Below are 27100 nucleotides of genomic sequence, written 5' to 3' on the forward strand. Positions count from 1 at the left end.
AGAGTCTATTAAAACTGATTCTTCATCCTGCTTAGTCACTGAGTAACTGGAAAATTGCTCAGTCTGTGAATTTCCCATTTTAACTGCTTTATGCCAGCCAGCTACATGAACCATAACATCCTGCTGCTGAACTTCTTGAGAAAAACCGTCTTTTTTTTTTGGAAAAGGTTTTTCACTAACAGTTTGGCTCATAAGTGGCTCACTGATGTCTAATTCAAGTTATTTCAGAGCTACAGTTGCCTTTCAGGGATATACCCTGTTGCTCCTTTGATTTCTGTGGGATCTTTTTTGCCTATAATATTCAGGAACAAGCTAGAACAAGCAAGTAAAGGCTCAAGGGAAGGACTTGTGTTTCCTATTTCATCCTGGGTAATTTAATTTGAAAAGTTTTAGACTTGGATTTTCAGCAGTGAACTGTCGTGGACCCAGACGTGAAAGTCTCTCAGCTCACTCATGTTTTCCAAATGAAAGTTTTTACTCCAAAATAGTGTATTTCACTGAATTTTAGTAAAAAAAAAAAAAAAAATGGATGAAGAGCCCTCCTCCTAGTGTTTTGGCTTAATGAAAATTTCATATTGATTCAAAATAAAATGCTTTTGTTACTCCTGAAAACTCTATGCCTCTCTTCTCCCCTTTCTTCATACAATGTAAAGAATACTAAAATTTCTTATGCAATGATATTTGTTACCAATGTGTTTGTTTGAAGATCATGTGTTTACTTCTGTTAAGATCGTCTGATATAGAATAACTTCCAAAATTTCTACCCTAAGTTCTTCATTTTTCACTCGAGCTGCATCAGATCTAAACATCTCTTTCAGTTAATTTCTGTTTTAATTGACCAGTCCTTTCTCTCTTTGATCTTTAATTTGACCAAATAAGACTACGATGCAATGATCCCTTGAACAATGGTGATCTAATTAATCAGTATATTTCATATTTCATATTTTCCCATTTATTAGGTATCAAGACAATTCTGACATGTAATAAATACAGTTTTTCAGCTTTAAGATGCAGAGGACATGAATTCCATTGAAATTGGCTCATTAATATTTATTTATGTTATCTTTGACTCATGAACTGTTTCAAGTTTTGATAAGCAATTAATGCATCAGTGATTCTAATAGACAGGGAAAAGATGATTATGAGCAAGCAAGTAATGGCAGTCTCTGCAGTTTTAAAAGTGAATTTTATTATATTTTGTGAGTTTTAAAGAAGCAAACAGGGAAAAAAATATTTAAACGTTTGGAAGTATCATATATACATATGCAAGTGTTAATATGAGAATCTACAGAGTATCCTGCTTAGTGATACATGTAGTTGTAGAGTTTTTTCTGTTCATGTGTATGTTTGTGTAAATTACCATACGTAAAGGAATTTTTCTAACATGTTGTATGAATATTTAAATCTGATGTATATTCATACTTTAAACTCTGTGTGATGTGGAAAGACCACTAATGCCAGTATAACATGGCTTCCTTTTATGGTAATTTGCAACTTGTTCCCTTTTCTGCTTGGGTCAGCAGAGCAATGCCATGCTGTAGATGGAATTTGTCTTTTCCTTTGTTCTTTCTGTTTCAAATTCACCTTTAATTCCTACCTCCCACAGCTCTGCTGACTGATAGATAAGTGCAGCAGTTGTTCATCATCTCAATACCTGGGCATTATTTTATGCTATTCTGCAGAATCTAGTGGGGAAGTGTGGGTTGTACAACTATTCACATATTTATGTATTTTCACACATTCGCATTGATATATATTTAATGACACTTCTGTTCCTGAAGTCTATATATGTCCATTTACCTACTGGTATTGCTCAGTGCATAGTGGACTCTATGCTTTTTAGATGGTAGGAGTTGGAACAAACTCCTTTTTTTTTAGCAAATATCTGTGTGTATGTTCCTGCAGATATAATGTAATATAGGTTTAAGAGAGCTGCATAATACAAAGCAAGAACATGAAGCATTAGTAAGACAGCCTGAAAAAGATGGTATGTAATTCTTAAGCATAGGGTAACAGCTAAAGGTACCTGTTGTTACAGAGCACCTTGCAGATTCATCCTGTTCTTTTGTGCTGGTCTCTGAGCTTGTGTTTAGCCAAGGAGATTACCACAGAGGGCACTGTACAGCTGGAATGAATGCATAAGAACTTTATAACACATTTAAGCCTTGTATAAATGTTAAAAAAAAAAGCACACAAAAAAACCAAAAAAACCAAAACCCCACAAGCAAAAAAAACCCTAAAACAACAACAAAAAAACCCTCCCCAAACAAAAATCCTATGGAAATTTGTTTACAAGTTGTAATAAATTGTTTCATGTTACCTCTCTTCTGTTATTCAGGCACTGTCAGTGTTCAGACAGAAGGACAAAGAGATTTTAGCAAGATTTACAAATTTTTGGTACGGATGGAGCCTACTATTCTCAGCATGTGTGTTTCCATTCTCTTTATGCATGGATTAATGACACCGTCCCATGCCATGGAAGGGCAAGTTCCTGTGTCACTCACAGTGTTGTGACTGTGACAGTGTAGTGACTTAATCCAGTCTCACTCTGGATTGCCCAAGTCCTGCTCTGGTAGGAGCAGTTTAGCTTTATGTTCCCACCCCTTTCCCTGTGTGCACACTGCTCTGACAGCTGAGGGTCAAGCTGGTTGAGGGAGCTGTCTGTACTCTGAGCCACAGTTCTGTTTTCGTGTTTGAAGACGTGTGCTGCCACACTTCGGGTAGCACGGCTGAGGTTCATTGGAGTGGAACAAACACAGGACCTGAGAGGAGGTGAGATGAGTCTGATGTCAGGCAAGAGCTGAAAAGAAAGGGGAAAGGAAAAGGAGAGAAGAGAAAATTCACAAGGCTTTATAATTAAGTCTTTTCTCCAAACTTTATGTGAAACTGTTGTTTGTGATTCCCAGAAGATCAATGGTGTCTGAGTTTAATGTTGAATAAAAGAGATTAAAAGGAATATTGATTAGTTGTTCATTGGCTATTCTGGGCACTGATAACTTTGGGATCTGAAGGAAAATGAAGTATGTGACCATGATATTAAAGGCTATAAGCTATATATGCATATAAAAATTGGGAATCAGAAACACAACATAAAAAGTAAAAAAAAAACACACAGGAATTCTGGCATTTCCTCATTTTGAAAGTGAAGAATCTGTGCTACGGGTTTGGTAAAATTCTTGTATGCACTTTTGTATGTAATATAAGCCTACAAAAATTCAAAATGGGATTTTCAAAAGCTTTATGTCTTCCCTGTGTTCTAAGATTTCCAAACAGTTGCAGATAACAAAAAATAAAAATTATTAAAGTTCTTAAGTCCTTTCATCTCAGTTTAATACTGAAAGAAAATCTTAAATTATGTGTCTTCTAAAAAATAGGCATAATTATATTGTGTTAAAAGAGACTTTTGTCTTGCTTTTTTTTAATCAGCTGTTAAATACTGTAAAGGAAGCAACATCTTTCTTCTGTCATATAATGCTAGCAGGAAGAATTTAATAGACTATATTTAGGGCTGTATTTTCTTACTGGTTATTTTTGCTTGAAATGACTAGCTATAAACAGTCAGAACTGCTGTAATATAGTGATGTTTTAGATTTAAAATTCCCAAGAAAGGGACATTCACAAGCATTATAAGTATAATATTTATGGGATTTTTTCCTATTCCTTCTATGATCTGTTTTATGTAGCTACTTTTTATTAGCGTCTCTCCAGTGAAAAGTCACACAGCCTTATTGCATTCCAGAACATGAAGTGCTGTAGAAATGCACTAAACAAATTAATATTTTAGGTTTGAAAAAGGATTGGAAAGATGGTGATGAAAAGACAGCTTTTGGTAATCCCAAATATGTACAAAGCATACAACTGCAAGCTATATTATAACTACAGTTTTTATTTTTGGAAAGCTATAAGCTTTTTTTGATTGTGAACAAAAAAACAGATTAACAGCATTTCTAATTGTGGGAAGTGCTATGCCTGGATATGTGGTAACTTTCATAGCTTTACAGGTTAAAGCACTTAGGGAGATGCAAGAAATGAGGATCTTTTGAACCAGCTATCCTGTGAACCCACTTCCTTAGTAGCTAAAATCTATTATTTAGATGATTATATGCCTATAAATACAACAGTTTTACACCTAGTGCTTTATAGACACTGCTCTTTGGTTGCTTACTCAGAGTACATTAGTCAATCAGGTGGAGTAAGTTCATGAGCTATTTGAAATTATTTTAAAAATAATTATTTTTGTCCCTACTTTAAAGAAATCATGGATTTGATAACGATCAGAGATATAATTACAGTATTTTTCTCTAAGGGGAGTATTAGGCTGTAGTTCCAAGCAGTATTTATAATATGCACCCCTGATTTTATTTGAAAAACTTAAGAGTTATCCATCTAATAAAATTTCAGGAAAAGAGAAGAATGAAAATAAGCGTTTCCAATAAAACTGAAAATTCAGGAAAATAGAGTAAAGGAAGAAAAAAAAGAAGTAAGAAATATCCCTCCTAATACAATTCAGTCTGTCTAAACAATGTCATATGAATGTCTTCTAATGTTATTTCCATGTGTTTCAGTTCACCCAACAGTATGTACACAGAAGGGACATGCATTCATTATCAAATTTAGTGACTATTATACCACTAGTTTATCTAATTGGCCTCATTAGTGGAGAAAACTTTCATCATTCTGTGATTTTGAAGACTGAATGCTGCATACCCTTTAGCAAAATGGGTAAGGGCTTTAATCTTTATTTTGCTTCTTTTGATTTTGTTTTCTTGCTTTGTAGTCTTAGCATTATTCATGACTCCTACTTTTGGATTTTGAAACTTTCAAAAGGAAACTGTAAATTTGCTCTTGCCACCTTAATCTTCTTATGACTAACATAAAATTAAATAAGAAATATATCTTTTGGAAGTGATGCATTCAAAATTTTGTTATTTTTAAAATAAATATTGAAACACTATTTTATAAATGGGGAGGTTCAGACTTGATATTAGGAAACTTTTCCTTACTGAGAGGGTGGCCAAACACTGGAACAGGTTTCCTAGAGAGGTGGTTGATGTCCCAGACATGTTAGTGTTTAAGTGGCATTTGGACAATGCTTGTAGTAAGATGCTGTCACTTTTGGTCAGCCCTGAAGCGGTCAGACAGTCAGACTAGATAATAGTCTAGTCTAACTGAAATAGTTCATTCTATTCTATTCTATTCTATTCTATTCCATTCTATTCACTTTATAAAAATCAAAACCCTCGTTAAAAAGAAACAAAGGCCCTACACATAAGAATTAGTTATGTGAAAACATAGTTTCACAGTCTAATTTACTGTATATGCCACAGTAAAACTAGCAATTGTAATAGAATAACCTAATCACTTATTTTACAAATTAAGCAGATTACACAGCATTGTATAATTTATGACTGCTTTGGTCTATTGCACATATTGTTTATATTTAAACTGCAAAGTAAATTTCTATATTGCAAACATTCTAGGTATACTTTATCTGATTGGAAATACTTAAGTTTAGACAAATATCTATCTGGCTTTTCCAGATAGCTGACTACATTTGTCTGTGGTTCATCTGATGCTGGGTAGACAACTTTTTCTGGCATTTACACAATAAGGAGAAATACAGACAGCTTCATTCTGAGGGAGCTCTCCAGTGCTGCGGCAAAAGAATAGCAGCTTGAGGGCAAGGACAACTTACCATATTAAAATGGCTAACTTCCTTTTCTTCCATCCTTCTCTACACATGCTCCAACTCTTTTGTCATGATTGCTGTGATTACCTTGGAGGATCACTCTCCTTAGTAAAAGAGCCCTGTGTAACACAAGGCTCCAGGTATACTTTGTATGGGCAGAAAAAAGAAGCATCGTCAGTGCTGATTGCAGAGTTTTCTGCCTCAGGATGGACCCGGTATGGATAATGTGTGCTTGATGCTGAATAGGGCGGGGGAACTCATAACACAGACACAGAAAAGGCTGAGGTATTCAATGTCCTCTTTGTCTCAGTCTTTACTGGTAAGACTGACCTTCAGAAATTAAAGGGCCAGAGACCAGGGGGAAGGTGTGGATCAGTGAAGACTGTAGCCTGTAGAATCAATGAAGTGGAGAAGAACAAGTTTGGGAACTAACCTTAGAGCACTTTAGCAAACTGGACATACCTTAGTTCATTAGGCTTGAGAAGAACGACCCTCAAGCACTGAGGCAGCTGGCTGATGTCATCATGTGTCCACTCAAATGTCTTTGAATGGTCATGGAAACTGGGAGAGGTTGAAGACTGAGGCTTCTGGACACTGGAAGAAATCAAAAGTCACCAGTGTCTTCAAAGAGAGTAAGATGGAGGATACAGGAAACTGCAGGCCCATCAGCCTTACCTCCATCCCTGGAAAGGTGATGGAACAACTAATCATAGAATCATAGAATCACAGAATCAGCCAGGTTGGAAAGGACCTCTGAGATCATCAAGTCCAACCCTTGATCCACTACCAGCATGGTTACTAGCCATAGCACTAAGTGCCACATCCAGTCTCATCTTAAGAACCTCCGGGGACAGAGAATCCACCACTTCCCTGGGCAATCCTGGAAGCCATTTCGAACACATTGAGAAGTTGACTGGGAGTAATCAGCATGGATTTACAAAGGGGAAGCCATGGTTAACCAACTTGATACCCTTCATAGGACAGCCAAATTGATAGGCTATGGGTAGAGCAATGGATGATGTGTGCATCGACTTTACCAAAGCCTTTGAGACTGTCTCCTACAACACCCTTAAATATAAACTGACAAAATGCACAGTGAGGAGGACTGAAAACCAGATGAGTGGCTGAGCCCAGAGGATTGTGATCAGTACCACAAAGTACAGCTGAAGGCAAGTCACTAGTGCTCTGACCCTCAGGGGTTGATACTGGGGCAGATACTGTTTAATATCTTCATTAATGGCCTGAGTGATGGGACAGAGAGCACCCTCAGCAAGTTTGTAGAGAAGTAGCTGATACACCAAGTGGTTGTGCCATGCAGAGGGACCTTGGCAGGCTGCAGAATTGGCCTGAGGGGAATCTGATGAAGTTCAACAGAGGGAAATGAAAAGTCTTGCACCTGGGGAGGCATAACTCCATGCAGCATTAGGAAGTGTTACCAGCAGTTTGAGGGAGGCGATCCTTCCCTTTTCCTCAACATTGGGGAGACCACATCTGAAGTGCTGTGTCCAGTTCTGGACTACCCAGTACAAGAAAGATATGGAGTGACTGAAATGAGTCCAGCCACAAAGAGAATCATGAGACTGGAGCATCTTTCATATGCAGAGAGGCTGAAAGAGATGGGACTGTTGAGCCTGTATAAACACATGATATTAGCCAGTGAAGAGGAAAAAGCCAAGTTCTTCTCAGCCTTGCTCACTGACAGGACAAGAGGCAGTGGGCAGAAATCAAAAACCATGAAATTCCATGGAGTAGGTTGTCCAGAGAGGTTGTGAAGTTCCATCCTTGGTAATATCCGAAACACAGCTAGACATGAACCTGGACAACCAACTGTAGCTGACCCTGATTGAATAGGTATGTTAGACTATATGAGTTCAAGAAGTTCCTCCAAACCAAAATAAATCTGTGATTCTGTGAAATGATTTAGAAGGTGGGTGTATCAGGTGAATATTATTATTGAAGAGCGTGTCACCTTTGAATCAGCTGTGGTTGGATAGGGCCCACACATGGACATCAGGGACAAGGCAATGATATATCATGTTCATGTTCTCCTAAGTGCAGGATGTGGGCACTGGCCTCATACTGATGAACACTGCCATGTGAGCATGTTAAAAACTGAATCTTCTCAAGTCAGTATACACTGTCTATTTTAATTTCAGAGATCTTTGGTCAAAGGAAAAGAATTTCTCCTTATACAGTCTCTAAGCCTGGATAAAATTCCCCATAGCAGGATCATAAAAATTGAGATCAACAGAGTGATAGTCCAGGGGTTTTCAAAGGATAGAGGTTTTCAAATGAGTTGGTAGGCAAGCTATATATCAACAGTAGATACTTTTGTTCCTGGGAGAAATGGAAGTATTGATGATGAACTGTGAAGGGAAAATGAGCTTTGGTTTAACGATTGCACAGATACTGCCTAGATTTGACATTGTGGGAAACTTCATTATATTGTTTCTGTCACCAAACTATCTGGGCTCATCCTTGTACTCCTTTAACTTTCAGCAAGTGTGTGTTCCCATTAGCACTGTGTAAAAGACAAAGTAAACCAGTTGCCATATAGTTCTTTCATACTTCTTTAATAAAAAAAGCCAAAAACCAAACCCTGTCATTTTCAGCAAAGCAGATTTTGAAATAAAATTGTGGAGTTCTGCCTAAAGCTTTTGGCATATGACTGTGCCATCATTACTTTGCTGAATTTAAATTACTTGATACATTGATGAATTTAAAATACTTCACAAGATCATTATAAGCTGATTTGTGAAAACTGCTGAACAGTAATTAGATTTAAAGTCTAATATGATGGTATTCTAAAAGAAAGTTTGATATCTAACTTAACACACAGTTGAAGACCGTCACCTTCCCTTTCTCTTCATTTACAGAAATGCCTCCAGCTGTAGCTGTGAAAAGCTGTACTGTTTGTGTAATAAAGTATGGTATATTTTTATATATCAGCCATTTTTTTTATGTACTGTGAAGTTGGTCTACTGCAGTCATGACCTCCATCTAATTCAGATTCTTCTAGTGTTATGCTTCACTTCCCCATTGTTTCATCATGGAAAAGCTCCTTGCTGCTATCAAAAAGTTTTCTTCTGAAGCTAAACTAGGTTTTGTTCATCAGAAAACAGAATGGAGAACTCTGAAAACAAAGTGAAAATCACCAAATCAAGTGTTTATAGCTTATTTGTAACTAATGAAAAGTTGTTTTCATTAAATAGTAGGCTTTATTCCTACCTAAACATACCTAAACATTTCTTGACAGCTTTTCCCATATTTTCTGGTTTGATCCATCCTTGCTATACTTTTCAGTAGCTTGCACTTACTGAGATTTGAAGTATTACCCTTATTTCTGACATTCCTATCACACACTATATATTACTGTAAGTGCCCTTGCTGGTTTTTTGTAAGTGAAATTGGTGTTTATCTAATAACAAGATATCTGCTACAACATTTAACATTAAAATAGTGCTAATCACATCTTAGAGCATTTCTTATATGTTGGAATGGCAGCTGTATGCTTTGTGCTGCAGGATTATGCTCAAAATTGGTTTCCTTTTACGGTGCAACTGGTCTACTTGCTTCTGATGTGTAGAAACAGGGCTTGGAATCATGCACAGAATATTAGCAGAGGCAATAATACATGCAGTTGTGCACATGTTGTGGAAAAATGTATTTTATGTATGATCTGCTCCTTTCATTTATCAGGGCATTACTTCTCAAGTGCATATTTGAAAGAAAAAATAAAATTAATGCACATTGCTGTGCATACACGTACTAATATCCTCTTGGTGTCTTTTATTTTAAGGTTTATGATACATTGGCAGATGTGTGGCAAACGCTGGAAGCACTTGTTTCTGTCAAGAACTTCTTAAATATAATAGCAGAACATGAAGCCATGAAAACACAACTGTCTAATTAAAGTCAGTTGCTACATTCATCAGCTTCTCAGCATTTGAATATTACCAGTTTCAAGATACACCAGTTCTAATTCCTCTTCTTTTTTTCCCAATTTTCCTTTCATTTATGGAAATGAGAGAGGACATATTTCTTACCTTTGGTGAGAAGAGGTTCAAATCCAGTATCAAGTTCATGTCTCACACTTTTCTCAGAAGTGTTTTTTTTTAAATTCATTTTCCAAATTGCCCAGATTCCTCGCCTGCATCTCCTATAGTGGAGTTACTTGTTGTATGGGGTGCAGTTGCACCAGCAAAGTGTTATGGACTGACCACAATTGCCAATTCCCAACCCCTCTGCAGCACTTGAGGGACTGAGGGGCAGCAGAAGAGCTGGGAATGAAGGAATTACATTTAGCCTGGTATGAAGGAGTGGGGAGCTAGGAAGAAGGTGTTTTTAGTCTGAACATTGTTTCTTACCATTGTACTGTATTTTTAATAGGCAATATATTAATTTGTCTTCCCTAAGGTAAGGCTGTTTTGCCCATAACAGTAATCGGTGAGTGATCTGCTTGTCTTTATCTTGGCTCGTAAGCTTTTTGATCTCATTTTTCTGCCCATGTTCTGTAGAGGAAGGGGAATGAGAGACCAGCTGGGTGGGCATCTGGCTGTCAGCCAAGTCTAACCCACCACAGTTATCAACATACACACATTGTTTTGGCAAGTAATGCTGAGTAGTGCAGGTTTATATAAGATATATTCAACATAGTCTGCCAAGTCAATAATGCAGGAATACATCATGGCATGCATTATGCATTCCTATTTAATGTGTTTTGAAAAAATCCACTTCACAATTTGAAATTACTTGAATATTTGGAAGTTGTTTCTGTGATTCTATGTTTCAAATTTGCTGCACTCCCTTTTTAAGATTGAGATCTGTTATGTCAGGAAAGCATAGAAAAACCTCAAGTTTTTTCTCCTTTTTTATCAGATTGTTAGGCAAAAGATTTGAAAGGGATTTCCTCTTTCCTTTGGCTCCACAGGGACTCAGAGGTCTGAAAGTGTGGAGTAAACAGTCTGGGCTACCATCACGTTCTGGGTTTAGGTGACGTGATAGATATCTAACTCTGGCACTGTGGCAGCCTTGTCTCAGTGTGTTCACTGGACATCTGAACTGAAGGGAAGGAAGATGCTCTAAGAGGCTGAAAATGGTGTAGTCTGATTCTTCTCATTTGCAAAAAGAGAAGAAAGGAGACTTTTCACTCCTTCTCCAAAGCTGAATAATAACTGTCAAAGGACGCTAAGAATCCTTTCTGTAAGCTATATATATATGTTTTCTTTTTTCTCTGTTCTTCTTTTTTCATTGTGAAACAGAATAACTCTTTACAAAGGGAGCTACTGAGCTGAGCAGACTTCTGCTATCTCAATTGTTCTTTAAACCACTACCAATCCTTTGTATTGGAAAGGAAGGTTTTTCTTGAGGGCAAATACAGATATTTTGAAGCAAATGAGCTTTTTGGACTATTTTGGTCCTAGAAATGATATGAACATGTATGAATAAGTGACTGTCTTATATGTCACAAAAGATTTTCAAAGAAACCTGTTTTTTCCAGGTTGAAAGAAGAGAGTGAGGAGACACTGAAACACTTAATATACGGATGCAGGAAGCAAAACTGCTAATCTTGTAAGATGCAGTTCAGAATGAAGGAGAAACACCTAGATTCTCTGAAATGCTGACTAACTAGATAGTAGGCTTTTCCGTCCTCTTTTTTTTTTCTGATTTTTTTTGATTCTTATTATCATGAGAAGGTGACCCTCCAATTATCTAAAGAGGTATTGACAGTATCTTATGCTAAAATAATGCATTATGACTGTTACTCTAAGTGAACATGATTTTATTAACTTGCATACTTTTGTTGCAGAGTGTTACTTACAAAACCACTCTGCTTTTCACAGTTCTGGAGCATAAATTGCAGCCTTCCGCAAAATACAAACACATTATGCAGATATGCTGATGCAGCCAAATTGTTTTGCCTTCACTAATTCTTTATGTTTTGTAAGTTATAATATTTTTTTTTAAGTGCGTAACATCCTTAATAAAGGTTATAGAGCCCCATTTCTGCTTTCACTGACAATCACACTCCTACTGAATTTCTTTTGGTTTACACAGGTGACCCTGGATAGACTTAGACCTAGATATAATGAAGAATTCTGCCCGTATCCAACAAGAAAACACAGTGCTAACTCTCTGTGTCAGAACTGTACTTGCAGGCACACAGAAGTAATGAGCAATAAAGTATACTTGAACCACAAGAGAACATAAATAAATCAGTCAAACTACACACAGGCTGCTGATCTTTGGAAAGGGCTACTGCTGGTTTTATATAATTCCTTTTCAGAGGATAACCACAGAGTGTTTTTCACTGAACATGAATGAAACACCTTGGCATCCACTGAAGCAGACTTGGATCGGGAGAGCTGGCAGCCTCTCGTAAGAAGCACTTTTTGTTGAACTGCCTTTGAAGAATTTGAACTGGCAGTGCTGTGTTCTGGCTACAGGGTTATTTGGCTAAGAACATTAGGATTTCCCCTAACATTAAGCCATTTAAAGAAGAAAAAAATAATTTCCTTCCCTCCCAGCCAGTCTCATTTGAGAGGAGCAACTGTTTTTACTGCCAGACTTGCTGAGTGTTAGTCCCTCGTGAATGGAGCAGCAGAATTAAAACCATTTATGTTTTTTGTAATTAAAGACCAGAAGACACAAATTAAAAGTATATTAAGTAGCTCATATTTAATGGTCTATTAAATTTTATTTTACAATCAGAACATGCAAAATTATGAAGGAAAGCAGAGATAATTAAACACTGATAAGATATGAGAACAGTCTCAAGAAAAAGGACTGTAGCACTAGTTTTGATAGATGTAGTGGTAGGAGGAGGGTATGAGTCTCAGTCACATGAAAGTTGGGCACTGTGGCTTCTAGAATTCAACAACTTGGACAGCAGTCTTTTACAAAACCATATAAAAAAATTCTAATTAAAAAAGCTGGCTTGCAAACTTAGCATTTTTGTCTCTTCCTTGGTCCTCCATCTTGATGGAAGATTTGGTAGAAACAGAATCACAGAATAGTTTGCATTGCAAGGGGCTTTAAAAATCATCTAGTTCCATCCCCCTGCAATGGGCAAGGGATGCCTTCCACCATACCAGATGCTCAAGGCCCCATCCAACCTGACCTTGAACACTTCCAGTGATGGGGCATTTCCCCAAGAAATTGTACAGCAATGGCACTGATGCTGCACTACTGCCAAACCGAGTAGAATAATTACTTCAGTATCTCCAAGTTGTACTTCAATTTATATATCATGGAAAATTATTTGCCTTTTATTTGCAACATGTAATCCTTTCCATTTTTCCTGATGAGGCTACCTCTGCTTTGCTAGTTGGTGTTTATTTTGTATATGTGCAGTTTGCCTTTATGTTTCCTCAACAATATCTTGGTGGGTGTGGGGCAAACTCTTACATTTCTAGGTTTACTTTGAATTGTCCTTTCTTGAGTTTGAAACCATTCCCAACTCTTATCTCCATTGAAAAATTATAAATGCAACTTTTTATGTATCGTCTGAGATTTTAATTTCAATTTTGAATAAAATTGCTTTGAAATTGTCATTAGCTGGCAAGCCTGTTTAAGATTTAACTTGCAGGTTATTATAAATTGTTTAGTAATTTGAGCAGGTATTACTCTAAGTGTCAGCTTTACTCTATTTCTCATGGCATTTATTCACAATGTTTGCCTCTTCACTTGTCTTGGACTTCTCCTGCAAGTTCTGTAAAATGCATAAGCATAGGTGTGAAACATAATTTGCCACTCTAACTCCAGAGCTTGCTTAGTTCAGTATGCCTAAAATCAACTTTGCTAAAATCAACTAGTGAAGGATAAAGAACACAAAATTTGCAAGGAAAGCAAAGGAAATAATACAAGATTTTTACATAGCTTTTCTGGGTTGCAAATACTGGTGGTACTCCACCACTCTTTCCTGAAACAATCTCGTGTGAACGTCTTTTTTCATGTTCTGAAGGAAAACATGGATGTTTGTACCTCATGATTGCTCTCCTTGTTTTCAAAAACTTGAATTTTGTCTCGATAGGGAATACTTTATTCTTCCATGCACGTGTGCACCTTCTCACATATCAAAATGCATTTCTTTGAAACGGAATTTTGATATTAAATAAGCAACTGTTCCAAGCAAAAAAAAACGATAGAAGGCTGCTGAAGTGCTTGGGAATATTGAAATGCTGATGCTCCCTCTTGTGGTTTAACTGGAATAAGACAAACCAAGGATACTTTATAAATTAATATTAATTCATTGCTTTTCTGGATGAATATCTTGGGTAGTTTGAGTAGTAATCTGGTGCTGGAAATGCTTGTGACTCATCAAGAATCTGTTTCTCAAAGAAAGTATTCACTTTTGTACTTCTAGAAAAGAAAATAAAAGCTAAGTTAACCACAATTTTATTTGTAACAAATGTATTTTCAACCAGCCTGCCTTTTCATTCTTGCTTTTATTTAGAGTTATTATATTTCAACTGTCCATTTGCTCAGGAGTGATTGAGGGGATTTAACTGTAAGGGATGTGGAGAATTTGTGATCTGACAGCTAGAACTGAAAACCATCAGACTAATCAGTAACTAAAACACCCATTAAATAAAATCAGTTTTAATGCTTGCATGGACTGTGGCCACTCTGATGCCTTGCAGGTCTGAAAGACTGGATCAATCTGGAGAATACTTGACAAATACCTCATTTACAGGAAATCCAGCATATATATATGTATATATATATATATATGTATCAAAAACTCAGTGCTTGCTAAACTTTTGAAAATGTACATAGAAGAGTTACACATAAAGAAAAGGGCAATTTTCAGACTCCTGATTCTGCTTCCCGGCTAGAGCTGAGTCTAAGCCCAAGAGATTTTGTATACAGAGAAGTTTTTTCTTCCCTCTTCCTCTGTGCACAGCAGTAAGAACTAGTGAAAAAGACTATGAACACACTGCAGGAGTAGATGATCATCTTTTCTGTGTATTTCACAACAGTGTATGACCCAAATTGGAACAGAGGGTCTCAGGATTCTCGAGTCTTAATTCTGTCACAGTTGCAGCGTCACTAATCACTTGGCAAATCTAGTTTGAAGTGCATCACAGGACTGTGCATTCAGTTTGCTTCAGTCATGTGATGTAAAATAATTTCAGTAGAAATGCTGAGGTCAGAAAGAATAATTTCTATGGTGGGGAAAAAAACCCCCACAAACCAAAACCAAAACAAAGAATGTGTCAGATTTCTTATATTGAGCTTGTGAGCTTAGAGAACAGTGTCTGACCATTATTAATATGATGCTCCCATCATTGTCCAGTCCTGTGTAAATATAAAGGTTTATGATGCCCCAGTTTTCCAAACTGTAAGTAATCGTAAGTTGACATTTTAAGGAATTGCACCAAGCAAAATCAAACTGCCATAAAGTTCATGGGCGGCACTAATTGTAATTTAACTGCATGGTTATTACAAGAGCTTTTAATTAACCCAGTCATCATACTGTGGCATACAAATTGTGCATAATAGCAGCATGCTGAGTATAATGACAATAGGTTTTTCTGAACTGTAAAAATCAGGAGTTTTATCATTTTCTGATGTTTCCTTTTATGTCCTTAAATATTGTGCGGCGCTTAAGAACATTTCACCAAAGGAAAAAAAATTCCTAGTAAGTTGCTGAGGTTTGTCTATTTTAAAATTTTATAGCTGTCTTTAATTCTTCCTGAAATTCAGTGAGATGTGTAATTTTCTCCTGAATAATATTTCTAGTGATTTTTGCAGTCTCACTTTTCTCAGGGTATTTTTGATCCCCTTTGAGGATCATTTTACACACTCTTCAGTGATTTGGTTTCTGAAGCCAAAAAAATCCACTCAGTTTGTGGAAACATTCAGAAGGTATACCATTCTAGAGAAACTGGAAGATAATAAGAAAGCATTCTACTCAGATATTGATGCAAAATGGTAATTTATTAGTTCATTCCCCTTCTCTTAAAGTTATGATTCCAATCAATGTCTCTCAAGACGAGCAATAATAGCACTACATGAATTTTTACTTGCAAGGTTAATTTTGCAGCCCAAAGACTAAAAATTAAGAAACAATGCAGCTAATAGTTGTAGTCCTTCAGAAAACACACAAAATACAACTAGGTGGTGTTACATTTACTACAGGTACTCATTCCTTGAGATACAAAGAACGCATTAAAAAAAAAAAAAAGAATCAGACATGATTATGGAAACTGTATTCATCTCTTTTTTAGACTATCATCAGCCGTGTACTGGGAAACAAAATGTTGAAATATTTTGATTATAAATTATTTGGCTCACAGACAGAACAGGCACCTGAAGGCAAGATAAGAGTATATGACCATTTCATGTACACAAGTTTACTGAAAAAAACAGGTAGTAATGAAGACTAGGCTAGTGTGGGAGGCAGAAGTAAATTTGTCATGCACATACTGTTAATGATTTAAACGTTACATAGACGTGACAGACACTACTGAACAGTTAAAAAACCCAGGTTGGGTTCAGCTGGGTGAGCCATAAACATACCAAACACACAAAGAAGAACCAACGCAGTTGGTCAGTCAGTGGTGCCTGGGGTTTGAACATCAGAGATATGAGAAAGATAATGGAGAGGATGACATTGCCATTGTACAGGCTGAAGTAGCTCATTCTGAACAAAGTATATCTGAACAAAGTATGTCTGAACAAAGTATGTCTGAACAAAGTATGTCTGAATAAGTAAGTGACTCTGCTAAAGACTGGTAAGCTAACTTTGTGCTGTTGCTGTTATTAGCAGAACTGAGTTCTCAGCAGTATGATTACTGTCATGCATATCTTTGTGAGAATGGCAGAGGTGTACATGGTGCTGGGCAAATGCTTTTTAGTAGAATTTTCAGAATTTTCAAACACTGAGAAAAAAACCTTAAGTTCTTAAAAAGACATTTCAGATAATTACTGACTTTTAATGTTATTTTTATGTATAAAGTTTACGCAAGATTAATTTTTAAGAAAGATTTTATATTTGGAACTAAGGTTTGTATTTACATGTATCAGTGAATGCAAATTTCCTAGTATTGCACAATGCATTTCTGGAGACATTGACTCAAAGAGAACAGAGAGAAAAGCTGTTAGTACTTTGAAAAAACTGTTTATATGTATAACGCATATAAAACAAGTATCATGCATATTCCAAGGCACTGTGACTGTAAAAATTATTTTTTTTGTTCCTATTAAAGTAAAATATAACAAGACTTTATTGTAAATTCAGGAAATAGATAACTGTGGATTCTCTTGTTTTCCTAGGGAAGCTGAATGTATATAGAGGGGTTTCAGTTTATTGTAACTGAGGCTATTTATTTATTTATTTATTTAATTAATTAATTAATTAATTAATTAATTAATTAATTAATTAATTAATTTTTTCCCCTTGACCTGAAGAACTGGTACTCATCTGTTTAGGGGCTGTATTAGCCAGTGAGTCATCTCCACCCTATTTCTCCTCCCCTCACAGGCTCCCACCCTGCAGTCAGTCTCTGTGAGTGTCTGGACAGTGAAGGTGCCTTGTTCAGATAGGCAAGGCACCTAAGACCTACAACAACCTACACACCTAATCCATGCCTGTCATGAGACAGAGTCTCCTTCCCATCTCGATATGACTCTCACTCTCTGTTAAACCCTTATTTTTATTCTTGGTGAGACAGACAGTGGTTAAAGTGCATGGCAAGCTGGAACTGAGACAACTCAATCAATCAGTTGCTTTGTCATAAAAGCTGATCATAAGCATAAGGCTCCCTGTGTCACATCAACGAGAATAAGAGAATATGAGAAAAGTGAGACAAGTAAAAGGATGAAAATATTTTGTCCCTCTGGTATATTTGCGTTTTGTTAGTGTAGACTGGCTGATGGGATAGGCTGCTGCAGAGGCTGGCAAAGTGCAGCACTGAAGGAGAAAACTCACATAAGGATGGATGAAGCCTAGAAAAAGTGTAGAGACTTAAAGAGGGGGAAGTGAGAGTCTAGTTAAGCTGGTGGAGTGTGCTATAAGGTGCTCTGAAGAAGAGCTAATGGGGAAAATATTGTGAGGGTGGTTGGAAACTGAATTTGAGGACAAGAGCAAATGTAGTAAGATGCTGCCTAAAGACACACTGCTTCTGATAAGAAATGGTGAAATTAATACTTTAAGGGTTGTTTAAAGTGTAATCCCTTAAAAGACGTTAGTCATGTGTCCAGAGATGATTGTCTTGCAGGTAAGTTCATGCATCTCATTTGAAGGGGATTCAAGCTATAACTTGGCTGCCTGAGTTAAGACATGTGAGCCACAGCCCAAAAGGACTGTTTGGTTTCGACTTTACTCTTGCTTTCAATATTCATGTGTAGCAATAATGCTGATTCTTCTTCTGTTCACTGACCTAAGCAAGTACCTTCAATGAGTCTTACGTTATCACCTCTTACACCATGCATGAAAACAAACTCATCAAAATTGTGTTTATTCTATTTTAAATATTAAATGTATTTCTTAATTAACACTACAGCAGTTCTTAGTTGGAAAGATGGTCCCTGAGACTTGCGCTTCTCTCTTTTATGTATGATGATAACTTGAAAATGGAATTTATTTGCTTTCTCTGTTCCTACATGTGGGGATATTAAATGCAAAAGGAAACAATAATCCTTGCTGTATAACATACACACTCTTTCCTCCTTCTCATGGTAGCTTCAAAAATTGGATCCCTGTCTTAGAGCCAACAGAGATCTCCTCTCTCCCTTTTTCCTTTAAGAAAGTCGACCACCTGTTGAAACCAACTTTTCGTAAATCACACGCAGTGTTAGTTTTTCACCAGTGCCTGTGTGCCAGCTTACACAAAATACATGCTGTTCAGTCTGCTTAATATCTTGTCTGATATGATTCCCAGCATGAACTATCTCTTACTTAATAAATATATATGGCCCTAATTATTTTTATTCAGTGTCTAGGAAGAGTAATGAGCTATAAACACGATTTGATATCCTCTGTCGTACAAAATGCTCAGTATCACATTTTACAAAGAAGAAAATGGGAGTTCATGTGAATTTGTATCTACAGACATCCAGATCAGAAAGCCAGACATGAAATGCCTTGATATTTTCAACATCTATGGTCCAAATCATTAAACTTACATCTTGGATCATTAAATTAACATGTTGCAATGTTGTAATGCAAGTTTCCACTATGCTCACTATTCACTATATGCTCTGTGTAACTGTGCTGAACATACTGTAATAATTTATCAACCTTGAAAGAAATCACAAAGTTCAATGCATATTAAAAATGTGGGATATATCACAGAAAAAATGGAAATATGCTGCTGTTCACAACACATCATATTCTCTGAGGTTACTGTTACTGTCTGCATAGCAATACACTTCCCTTATGGAAATTAAAAAGCCACAATCAATAAAATACATGTGGTGACTTTCTTATACACCTGGTATTCCTTAAAAATTAGTGCCTTTATTATTTTTTTCCTACTATAAAATGACTAATTTTGTGTTTGCTCATTCATTACGGATATGGTGTTGAGAAGTATTATAATTAATTACAGTTTTCTTAGCTTAATGTCTACAGACCTTTCTCTCTGTTATTAAAATGGTTTTAAACTGATTTGAGAAATACGTAATAATTATTGTTTACATGTGTTCTTTCCTTCTTCTTGTGGCTTTTTTTCATTTAGGTGAAAAAGATATGTGGTCCTCCTGTAAGGAAACCTACACAGTCTCCAGGTTGCTCCTTTGATCAGAACAAAGATAATCAAGGGTTGAAGATGTTCTCAAGAGACAGTGAAGAAATGCTCACCAACAGAAGAAAGTAAGACATTAATTTTACAGCCAGAAAGAAAGACTAAAGTAAGCCATTAATTTTACAACAGAATAGATTATATTCAATGCAATGGCATGCATTACTAGAGAATAAAGACTCCAAAGAATGAAACATTTCAGCACTATCTATTCTGTTATATTTTGGATTGAGTAATTTTATGACTAAATTTTGTTTTCTGAAATAATGGACATATGACCAGAGTCATTTGATGTGGTTTAAAGTATTTGAGTGGATAACATTGGTAGAATATGAATGTTAGCTCTATCTTTATGTGTAATTATTCAAATTACTTTTAACTTTGCACATCAGCAGGCAGTATTAAATCTGAAAAAAACTGACTGTAGCTTTTTATGGAAGACTATTTGTACAAGTTGATAACACAGAAAAAAAGGCTTTTCTTACATACTTTTCTAGTTTAAAAAACGAGACAACTAAGCATTTGGGACTAAATCTTGAAAGTCCTGTTCAAGCAAGGCCTGTTAGTTTTTTCTCTCGCTCTTTTGCCAGTATATAGTGAATTGAGGAGACTGCAAAGGCTTGGAGATTTCATTTAATGTCTCAGCACTGCAAGGTGAAATTTGCCTATGCTTACGAGTTAAATGTTTAAGCTGATGTTATAGTCTGTGGAAATGAGAACTCATTTCAGCTGCCCACGCATCTACAAGCATCCGGTGCCACTCAAGGATACGCTGGGGTATCCCAACTGAGCTACTCCTGCCAAGAAGGATGCAAATGTACTGTAAGTTGTTTCATATCTTTCAGCTTTCTGCAGGTATCCTGCGTAGCTGAAAGCATCTCAAAGGCCAGTTTATATTTAGACAAGTGAATCAAATTTTTAATGACTGTAAGTAGTAACAGCACTGTAAGACGTAAGGATAGTGTTGCAGTGAGACTAAGGGCCTTATTTTATGCAAATAAAGTACAAAGTTAAAATCAGAAGTTTCATTGCTGTCACAGTGTTTGCTAAAATACAGAGAAGTTTTCTTTCCTCTTTCTCCTCTCATTTTGTTTTGCACTGCAGAAAGAAACAGAAGTGAGAAAATTGCAGGGAATAATTGCTCACTCCTGATGTCTGGAGAAGAAAAGGAGCCTCTGAGCTTCAAAGGCAGACCATTCTTTTTAGTGTAACAACCCTCTTGTAGCAACAGTGGAGAAAAAAACCCAAACCAAAATACATAGCACAAGTTGTGGAAAACATTATGGGAACAGAAAGTTTGCTTTAGCCAGAACAGAAGTTCATTAGGGAATACCCATTATACAGTCACATGTTTCTCAGCTATGTGTAGCTAAGCAAGTTCTTGATGTTTTCTGATCACTAACACTCTGCAAACATGAAACCATATTCTAAAATGTCACTTAAACCAAGATTGAACACTGGACTGACTTTAAGGGAGATATCCCGAGAGACCCTAAGGGGCAAGAGAAGACAGTTGGCAACACAAAGCAACATTGTTTTCCCTTGATATCTACCTGCCTTGAGATTCTGGAGACCCTTTATGGCATCCCACAGGCTTTGCACCAGAAAGGAGGAAGGGAAAGAAAGTTTGAGATCCACTGACACAGATTTCAGTTTAACAGCTTCATAGTTGGTATCACCTGCAGTTACTGCCTCCTGAATCACCTCCTTCCTTATTAGTCACAGTCACTTTATATTTCACTTTATATTCCCATGGCAACTGTAAGAACCTCACATGAAAGATTTCAGCAAATGCTTGCAGCCTGCTTTTAAGGAAGTGTTCTTCTCTAAGTCCACCTTATTTACTACCTATGTACTTCTGGCAGCAGCTTGCTCTCAGCAACTTTCACAGGCTTTAGCAGAAAAGAACAGGCTTCTCCAAACTGGAGACTTTATCAATGAGAGTTATCTGAGAGAAAACAAATGAACGAAAAAATTGCATTAAATATGTGACTCCTGATTTCCTAATGTTTTTCAGTTGCATCTCCAGATGAAAGTTTACATTTTAAAGTACATGGTGAACTGCTTCTGCCTGAACTTTTTCTCAATTATTTTTACCATTGGACCTAAGCTGGTATTTTCTGCTACTGTGTGGTACAAGAAGAAAAAGAAATTTCTCTATGCTTTTCATGCCAAAAAATTGCTAGAGGAATTTTAAAAAAAAGCTAAGCAGACCCTTCCATAGCAACATACAAACTTGAAAGTATGTAATGCTTTTCCTCAGAACTTAATATTGCAGACAGCTTTTAGCACAGAGAATGAGAAAAAAAAAAAAAAGAAAATTTTCAAATAAACAGATAAAAAGTATCTTCGGCTTCCACTGACTGTAATTGCACATTTGTGCTCAGCTGCCCATAATTACATGCTATCTGGTCTCGAAGATGATGATGTGAAAATTGACATTCATACCATCTGCCCTTCTAACTGCTTTGGTCAGACATCAGTGGGGGCTGAAATCAGTTATTACTTCTCTATTAACTTTAGCTTTGCCTCAGGTTGTATTTACTAATAAACTGAATGACCTTTCTGTTAAAATGCAGTTTGTGACAAGATATTATGTCAGCTACATTTATTTATTTCTGTTTCTTCTTCAGAAGAAATTCCAGCTACTCACTTTGTGAGGACTCTAAACACTAGTTTTCATCCCAAATGTAAATGTAAAGGATAGACAAAAATGAAATCAGTCCCATTCAATAGGAATTGTAGGGAAATTGCAAACGCACTGTGCACACTGGATTCAGTTTTGGGTGTGAAGAAATAAAAGATGTGACTATTCATGGCTAGGAGAGTGTGGATGAGTCATATTTACATATTTAAAATCTATTGCACATAGGCAATTATATCATACATAGTCGAAATTGACCATACATGAGATTTTTCATAACTGTAGTTTCAGAATTAGTAAAGCACTCACATCACATTTAATAGGCATAGTAAATCAAAATCACTGTGGTTTCTGTAAAATATTTGCCGTATTACATGAAAGAACATATGGCTTTTTAAATGATGAACTGTCTGTAATCACTGATGTTTTATCTGTTTTAATTTGAAGTAAACAATACTTAATTTAATTCCTTATACCATTTTAGACCTACATTGACAGAATATGGAGAAATATGTAGAATATTTCTGGCATTTTTTCTCAACTCCATATTCTATACAAGAAGTTAACATAAAGTGAAGCTTGCTGGATTACAGAGCAATGAGTACAGCATTTGGTGGTGCTTTTCTGTGTGCCAGCAGGTCATAGATAACTCAGTAAAGTGTGATGTTCTACACCAAAATGAATAAATATTTCAATTTTTTACAGCAGGAAGAGGTGTCCCAGGAAGAAATATTCAATACATAAGCAAAAAATTTATATAAAATATCACAATTCAGTCAAGAACATACTAACTAAAAAGTAATTAATTTGTTTTGAAGTAAGTACAAAACTTTATCATTAGCTCTGGGCATCTTGACCATTATTTAAAATAACAATACATAATTTATAACATACCAGCACAGCACATGGTGGAACTGATGTAATCTTTCAGGCAGTTATTTAAATCTCCACTAAATATTTAACACCTACATCTTACCCATCTTACCTAAATCCTGAGTTGCTGCATAACTCTTAAAAAATATTCGTTGCATTATCTGTAAAGATGTGTAGGGGACTAGTTGATAGCTCTTGTGAAAAAGAGGTGACTTATTCATATGCACCTATTTTTTTATTTGCTATGCTGCTTTTTTTGGAACATTTTTTCATTTATTGGTCCAAGTATAGCATTACAAACAGTATCACAAGTATGCAAAAAAATTTCAGGTTGAAGGAAAATAGTTCCTGTTCCAGAGCATGAGTAAAGTAGGTGGTTTTTTTTTTTATTTGATCAGTGGGAATATCAACTTTGTAAACTATGAAAGTGTATCTGAAACAATCAAACTTATCTAACAGGAAATTGACAAATTGATTCAAAATATCACTGGAACCAGTGGAGAGTAATGGAATAAGCACATTCCTTTTTTTCTTGTATAAATGCACAACAGTAATGTGTTGATTGACACTGCTTATTATTTCTCGTGTTCCCCTGTGCAGGGAATTTATCAGCCGCCTCCGGCTCTACAGAGCCTTTTATGGTGGCCTGGCTGACCGGATGTGCAGTAACGAGTTGGCAGCTGCAGATGGACTCCCGTGTTGGAATGGAGAAGATGTCATAAAAAGGTACCTTTCTGACTCTTGTCTGTTTTTTTTTTGGTAAGTCAAAAAACTTTAAGTAAGTTTTTTTTAGTTTCTCTAAACTAGCTTCCATTTGAGTCAAGTTGTTTCCCTCTGCCAATGTCAAGATTAGTTCGAAAAATAAATCGGCATGGGTTTCCTTCTCTCAGGCTTCACCTGTAAACAGTAAACAGTAAACAAAATCTCTCTGCATCTGTGTTTGAGAAAAAAAAAAGAATTCTACTGTTCTTCAGACATTTTCCCTTCAAATTTGCAGCATCTAAATAAACACTGGAAAAGAAGCTGGATTGGCATTTACAAAATACAGTTAGAGAAAAAGGATATGGATTTTTGTTTCATCTTATCTTTTTAAAATGCTCCTTTTAATGCAGAGTGTGTGATAACAGACTCAAGCTTAAAACTTTTTCTGGAAGCGAAGAAGAACAAAGTAATCTCTTAATATATATTGTTTCTCAAGAGAGAGCTAAGAGTTAAAAGATGAAGACACATTTTAAAGGTGAAACGCATGTATTTTTTTTATGTATGCAGCAGCTTGGCAGACATCACTCAGCAGCAATGGTAAAGAGATAATAAACTGCTATGCTCCTGGATGTGTATCTCTGGAATCATAGCTTATAAAATGCTAGCATTTTTGGATGACAGAAAGACTTTCAGAGAGCTGGTGTCTATGTTTTTGCTTTATTGCTTTGATCACCAAAACAAATATTTCTGTGAGTGGGAAGTCATCGTGATGACAAAGACCAAAATATGGAAAGGTTTATTGCACTTATTTTTATTCAAAATCATTATGTTAATGTGGCATTAGTGGTATTAATAGGTAGTATCAAAGGTCTTATCAAAGAAGGTGGCTAAAGGCTGTGAGGTGAGTTAGTAGTGTGAGATAGCAGGTACCAAGTAGAAGGAACAGTGGGCAGCCTGCACATTTAGGTATCTCTTAAAAAGTTAGGTAGGAACTGTCATTTATTTATTGATATCTAAAGAAATGGACATCCTTTCAGCAAACATCTACAGGCCTACTTTTCTTTATCTTCTTGGGCAGTGCAGTGCTTCGGCAGCACCAAGGCCCAGTGAGTGTTTGACTCCCTTGGTAGTCTCGCTGGCAACCTTGATCCAAAGATTTCAGCAATTTTCGGATCCACCTAAAGATATAACAGGGGACAAAAGCGCTGTGTCTTAAAAGTAAGGCCACTTTGGTATAAGTTTAATTTATAAATTTCCTTACTAAAATGTTTTGTCTTCATATATATATATTAATGTATCTATATTTATATTTTTGTCAGTAAATATGAGTGTTAGCTTCCTGGAGATCTGAGATGTAGATAATACTTAGAAGTAAAGAATGATGATTAAAACCAGAAGAGCAGGATACTCTGACACCTGCAGATTATTTCCTACATCTCAATACCTCTGCTTGTACGCTAAACACGTTGTGGTACATATTCTTCTGTTTCAGTAGCTATATGAAGGTGCTCAGATCTTTCCTCTTGCACCCTTTCATTTTGTCTTCTCATTCAGTAAAAATGCCCTTTGTTCAATGCTACTTGTTTATATTTTTTCTTCTGTAACGGAAGGGGGAAAAACTTCTAAGGTAAGAAATTTTTTACTATTACTACTATTACAGAAGTGATGATCCAGGCAAAAAATAGGCAGTCTTTTCTTTTTGTGTTTAGGCACATCTGTGTGCCTTCTGTGAAAGTAAGGCATATGCGGCACAAGCCTATGGGAGAGGAGCACATACATTGGGTGTACAGTGTCTGGAGATTTCTCTTGGCCATGGAAAGTCAAACTCAGGATCAGAAACACACTCAAACAAACAAATTCTGCAAACTTGGAAACAAGGAAGTTGTATTTGAGCAAAAAAGTCTCCTGATCTGCCCCACAGATTGTGAAATGACATTTGTAATTGATTGATTGTATCAATCAACGAGCTAAGAGGTCTAATGAGGGATGACTAACATCAGAGGTGGTTGTGGTTGGGGATATTGTGAAGGGAAATGAAGATATCAGGCTTTGGGAGTGTGGACTGGAGGCTGTGAACCGAAGTGCTCTGTGGGCAAACCAGATTAAAAGGGACCAGTAACATGCAAAAAACCCCAAGGTAAGCAATTCAAAATTGTCTTGGTGAAACTTAACCTGAGCCCAAGTTTAGCATTTTCAGGAAAACTGTGGCATACTCATAGAGTATTCCCAGATGTATTATAATCAGTTGAGAACCTCTAGGAAATTCATCTTACAAAAAAAAAGGAGTCAAAGAATTATATTTGTTTAACCTGGAAAGGAAAATATGTTAGGTGGAAACAGGCTGTTGCTAGCAGAAAGAGAAATGTCTATTATCTGCTTTCATAATGGCTAGGACACATAGCAAACATTTAAAATATATTCTGCTTCAACATTAGGGAGAGTTTTCTAGTAGCAAGGACAGTAAGGGTCAAAAATAAATAGTTTTGTTGTCCAGCATCTGCCTGAAGAAGGATATTTAAGAACAGGCAAAGCACTGAGAAATGATGCAGCAAGAGCTGATTTTTCTTAGTGATACAAATTGGATAACCTCTTAAAATCTCCTCTAGCCCTACGATTCTGAATCTAGGATTATCTAAATCCTATGTTGTTCAACTTCTATTGCCATGATCCCAGGATACCGTGACATTTTAGAAGCAATAATGACCTGAGCAGACTTCATCACTTTTCTCTTTAAATACTGAAGAACACCTCAACCTGCACACTAAGTCTCTTCTTGTTTTTTTTTCCCTCACCCTGCATTTCCACTAGTATAGTAATAAGTAAAGATGTTGATGAACTCATCTGTGCAGTGTTTCTGGCACTGATAGGGGAAAGCCTGTATTGTTCAAATAAGTTAAACAGTTATTTGATAATCTCTATTTATCTCAATTAGATAAATAGAAATTCTTCATCCTTTCCTATCCATTTTTGCCTTCTGTTTAAAAAACATGTACCATAGCTGGTGATGACTCCAAGTTTGCACCTGACATGAGAAAACAATATCATAAACTACATAATGCTGGTCTATCAGGACCTGAAGAGATTGCTAAGACTGCTTGCTGTATCTGTATTTCAAGCTTCAAGTAGCAAAAAGCCCTGGAGACAGGAGACAGATACATTTTTAAAAGATCTTTGCAGTTCTTTATTTTCCTTTTTTGTTCATTTTCCTAAAGGAAGCAGTTCAAGGTTTTTAACAGCTATAATATTGTATATCAGATAAATCTTATAACCTTTGCCTTCTCTAATACTGTCTAAGAGATTATCAAGCGTGGATGGGAAAAGGTCAGAAAAAGAAAAAATGGGCATTACTGAAATAAAAGCTTACTTAACGGTTTACATTTCATGTGCTTCAGCTTTTTCCTTTTCTGTTTAAGACTTTCTTTTTTTTTCAAATCACAATGACAT

At 36.2% G+C, this 27100-nt stretch overlaps 1 protein-coding gene across 1 annotated transcript in view; it reads left to right on the forward strand.

The window, feature by feature from the left end:
* GPC5 (glypican 5) overlaps positions 1–27100 on the forward strand; it is a 612142-nt gene that overhangs the window by 90020 nt on the left and 495022 nt on the right. The window contains exons 4-5 of the mRNA XM_017821031.1: positions 19375–19508; positions 23555–23680. Of these exons, the coding sequence (XP_017676520.1) occupies positions 19375–19508; positions 23555–23680 (260 nt within the window). The remainder of the gene's footprint in view (positions 1–19374; positions 19509–23554; positions 23681–27100) is intronic.

Source organism: Lepidothrix coronata, unplaced genomic scaffold, assembly GCF_001604755.1.
Source record: "Lepidothrix coronata isolate B3197 unplaced genomic scaffold, Lepidothrix_coronata-1.0 Scaffold88, whole genome shotgun sequence".
Classification (NCBI taxonomy): Eukaryota; Metazoa; Chordata; class Aves; order Passeriformes; family Pipridae; genus Lepidothrix; species Lepidothrix coronata.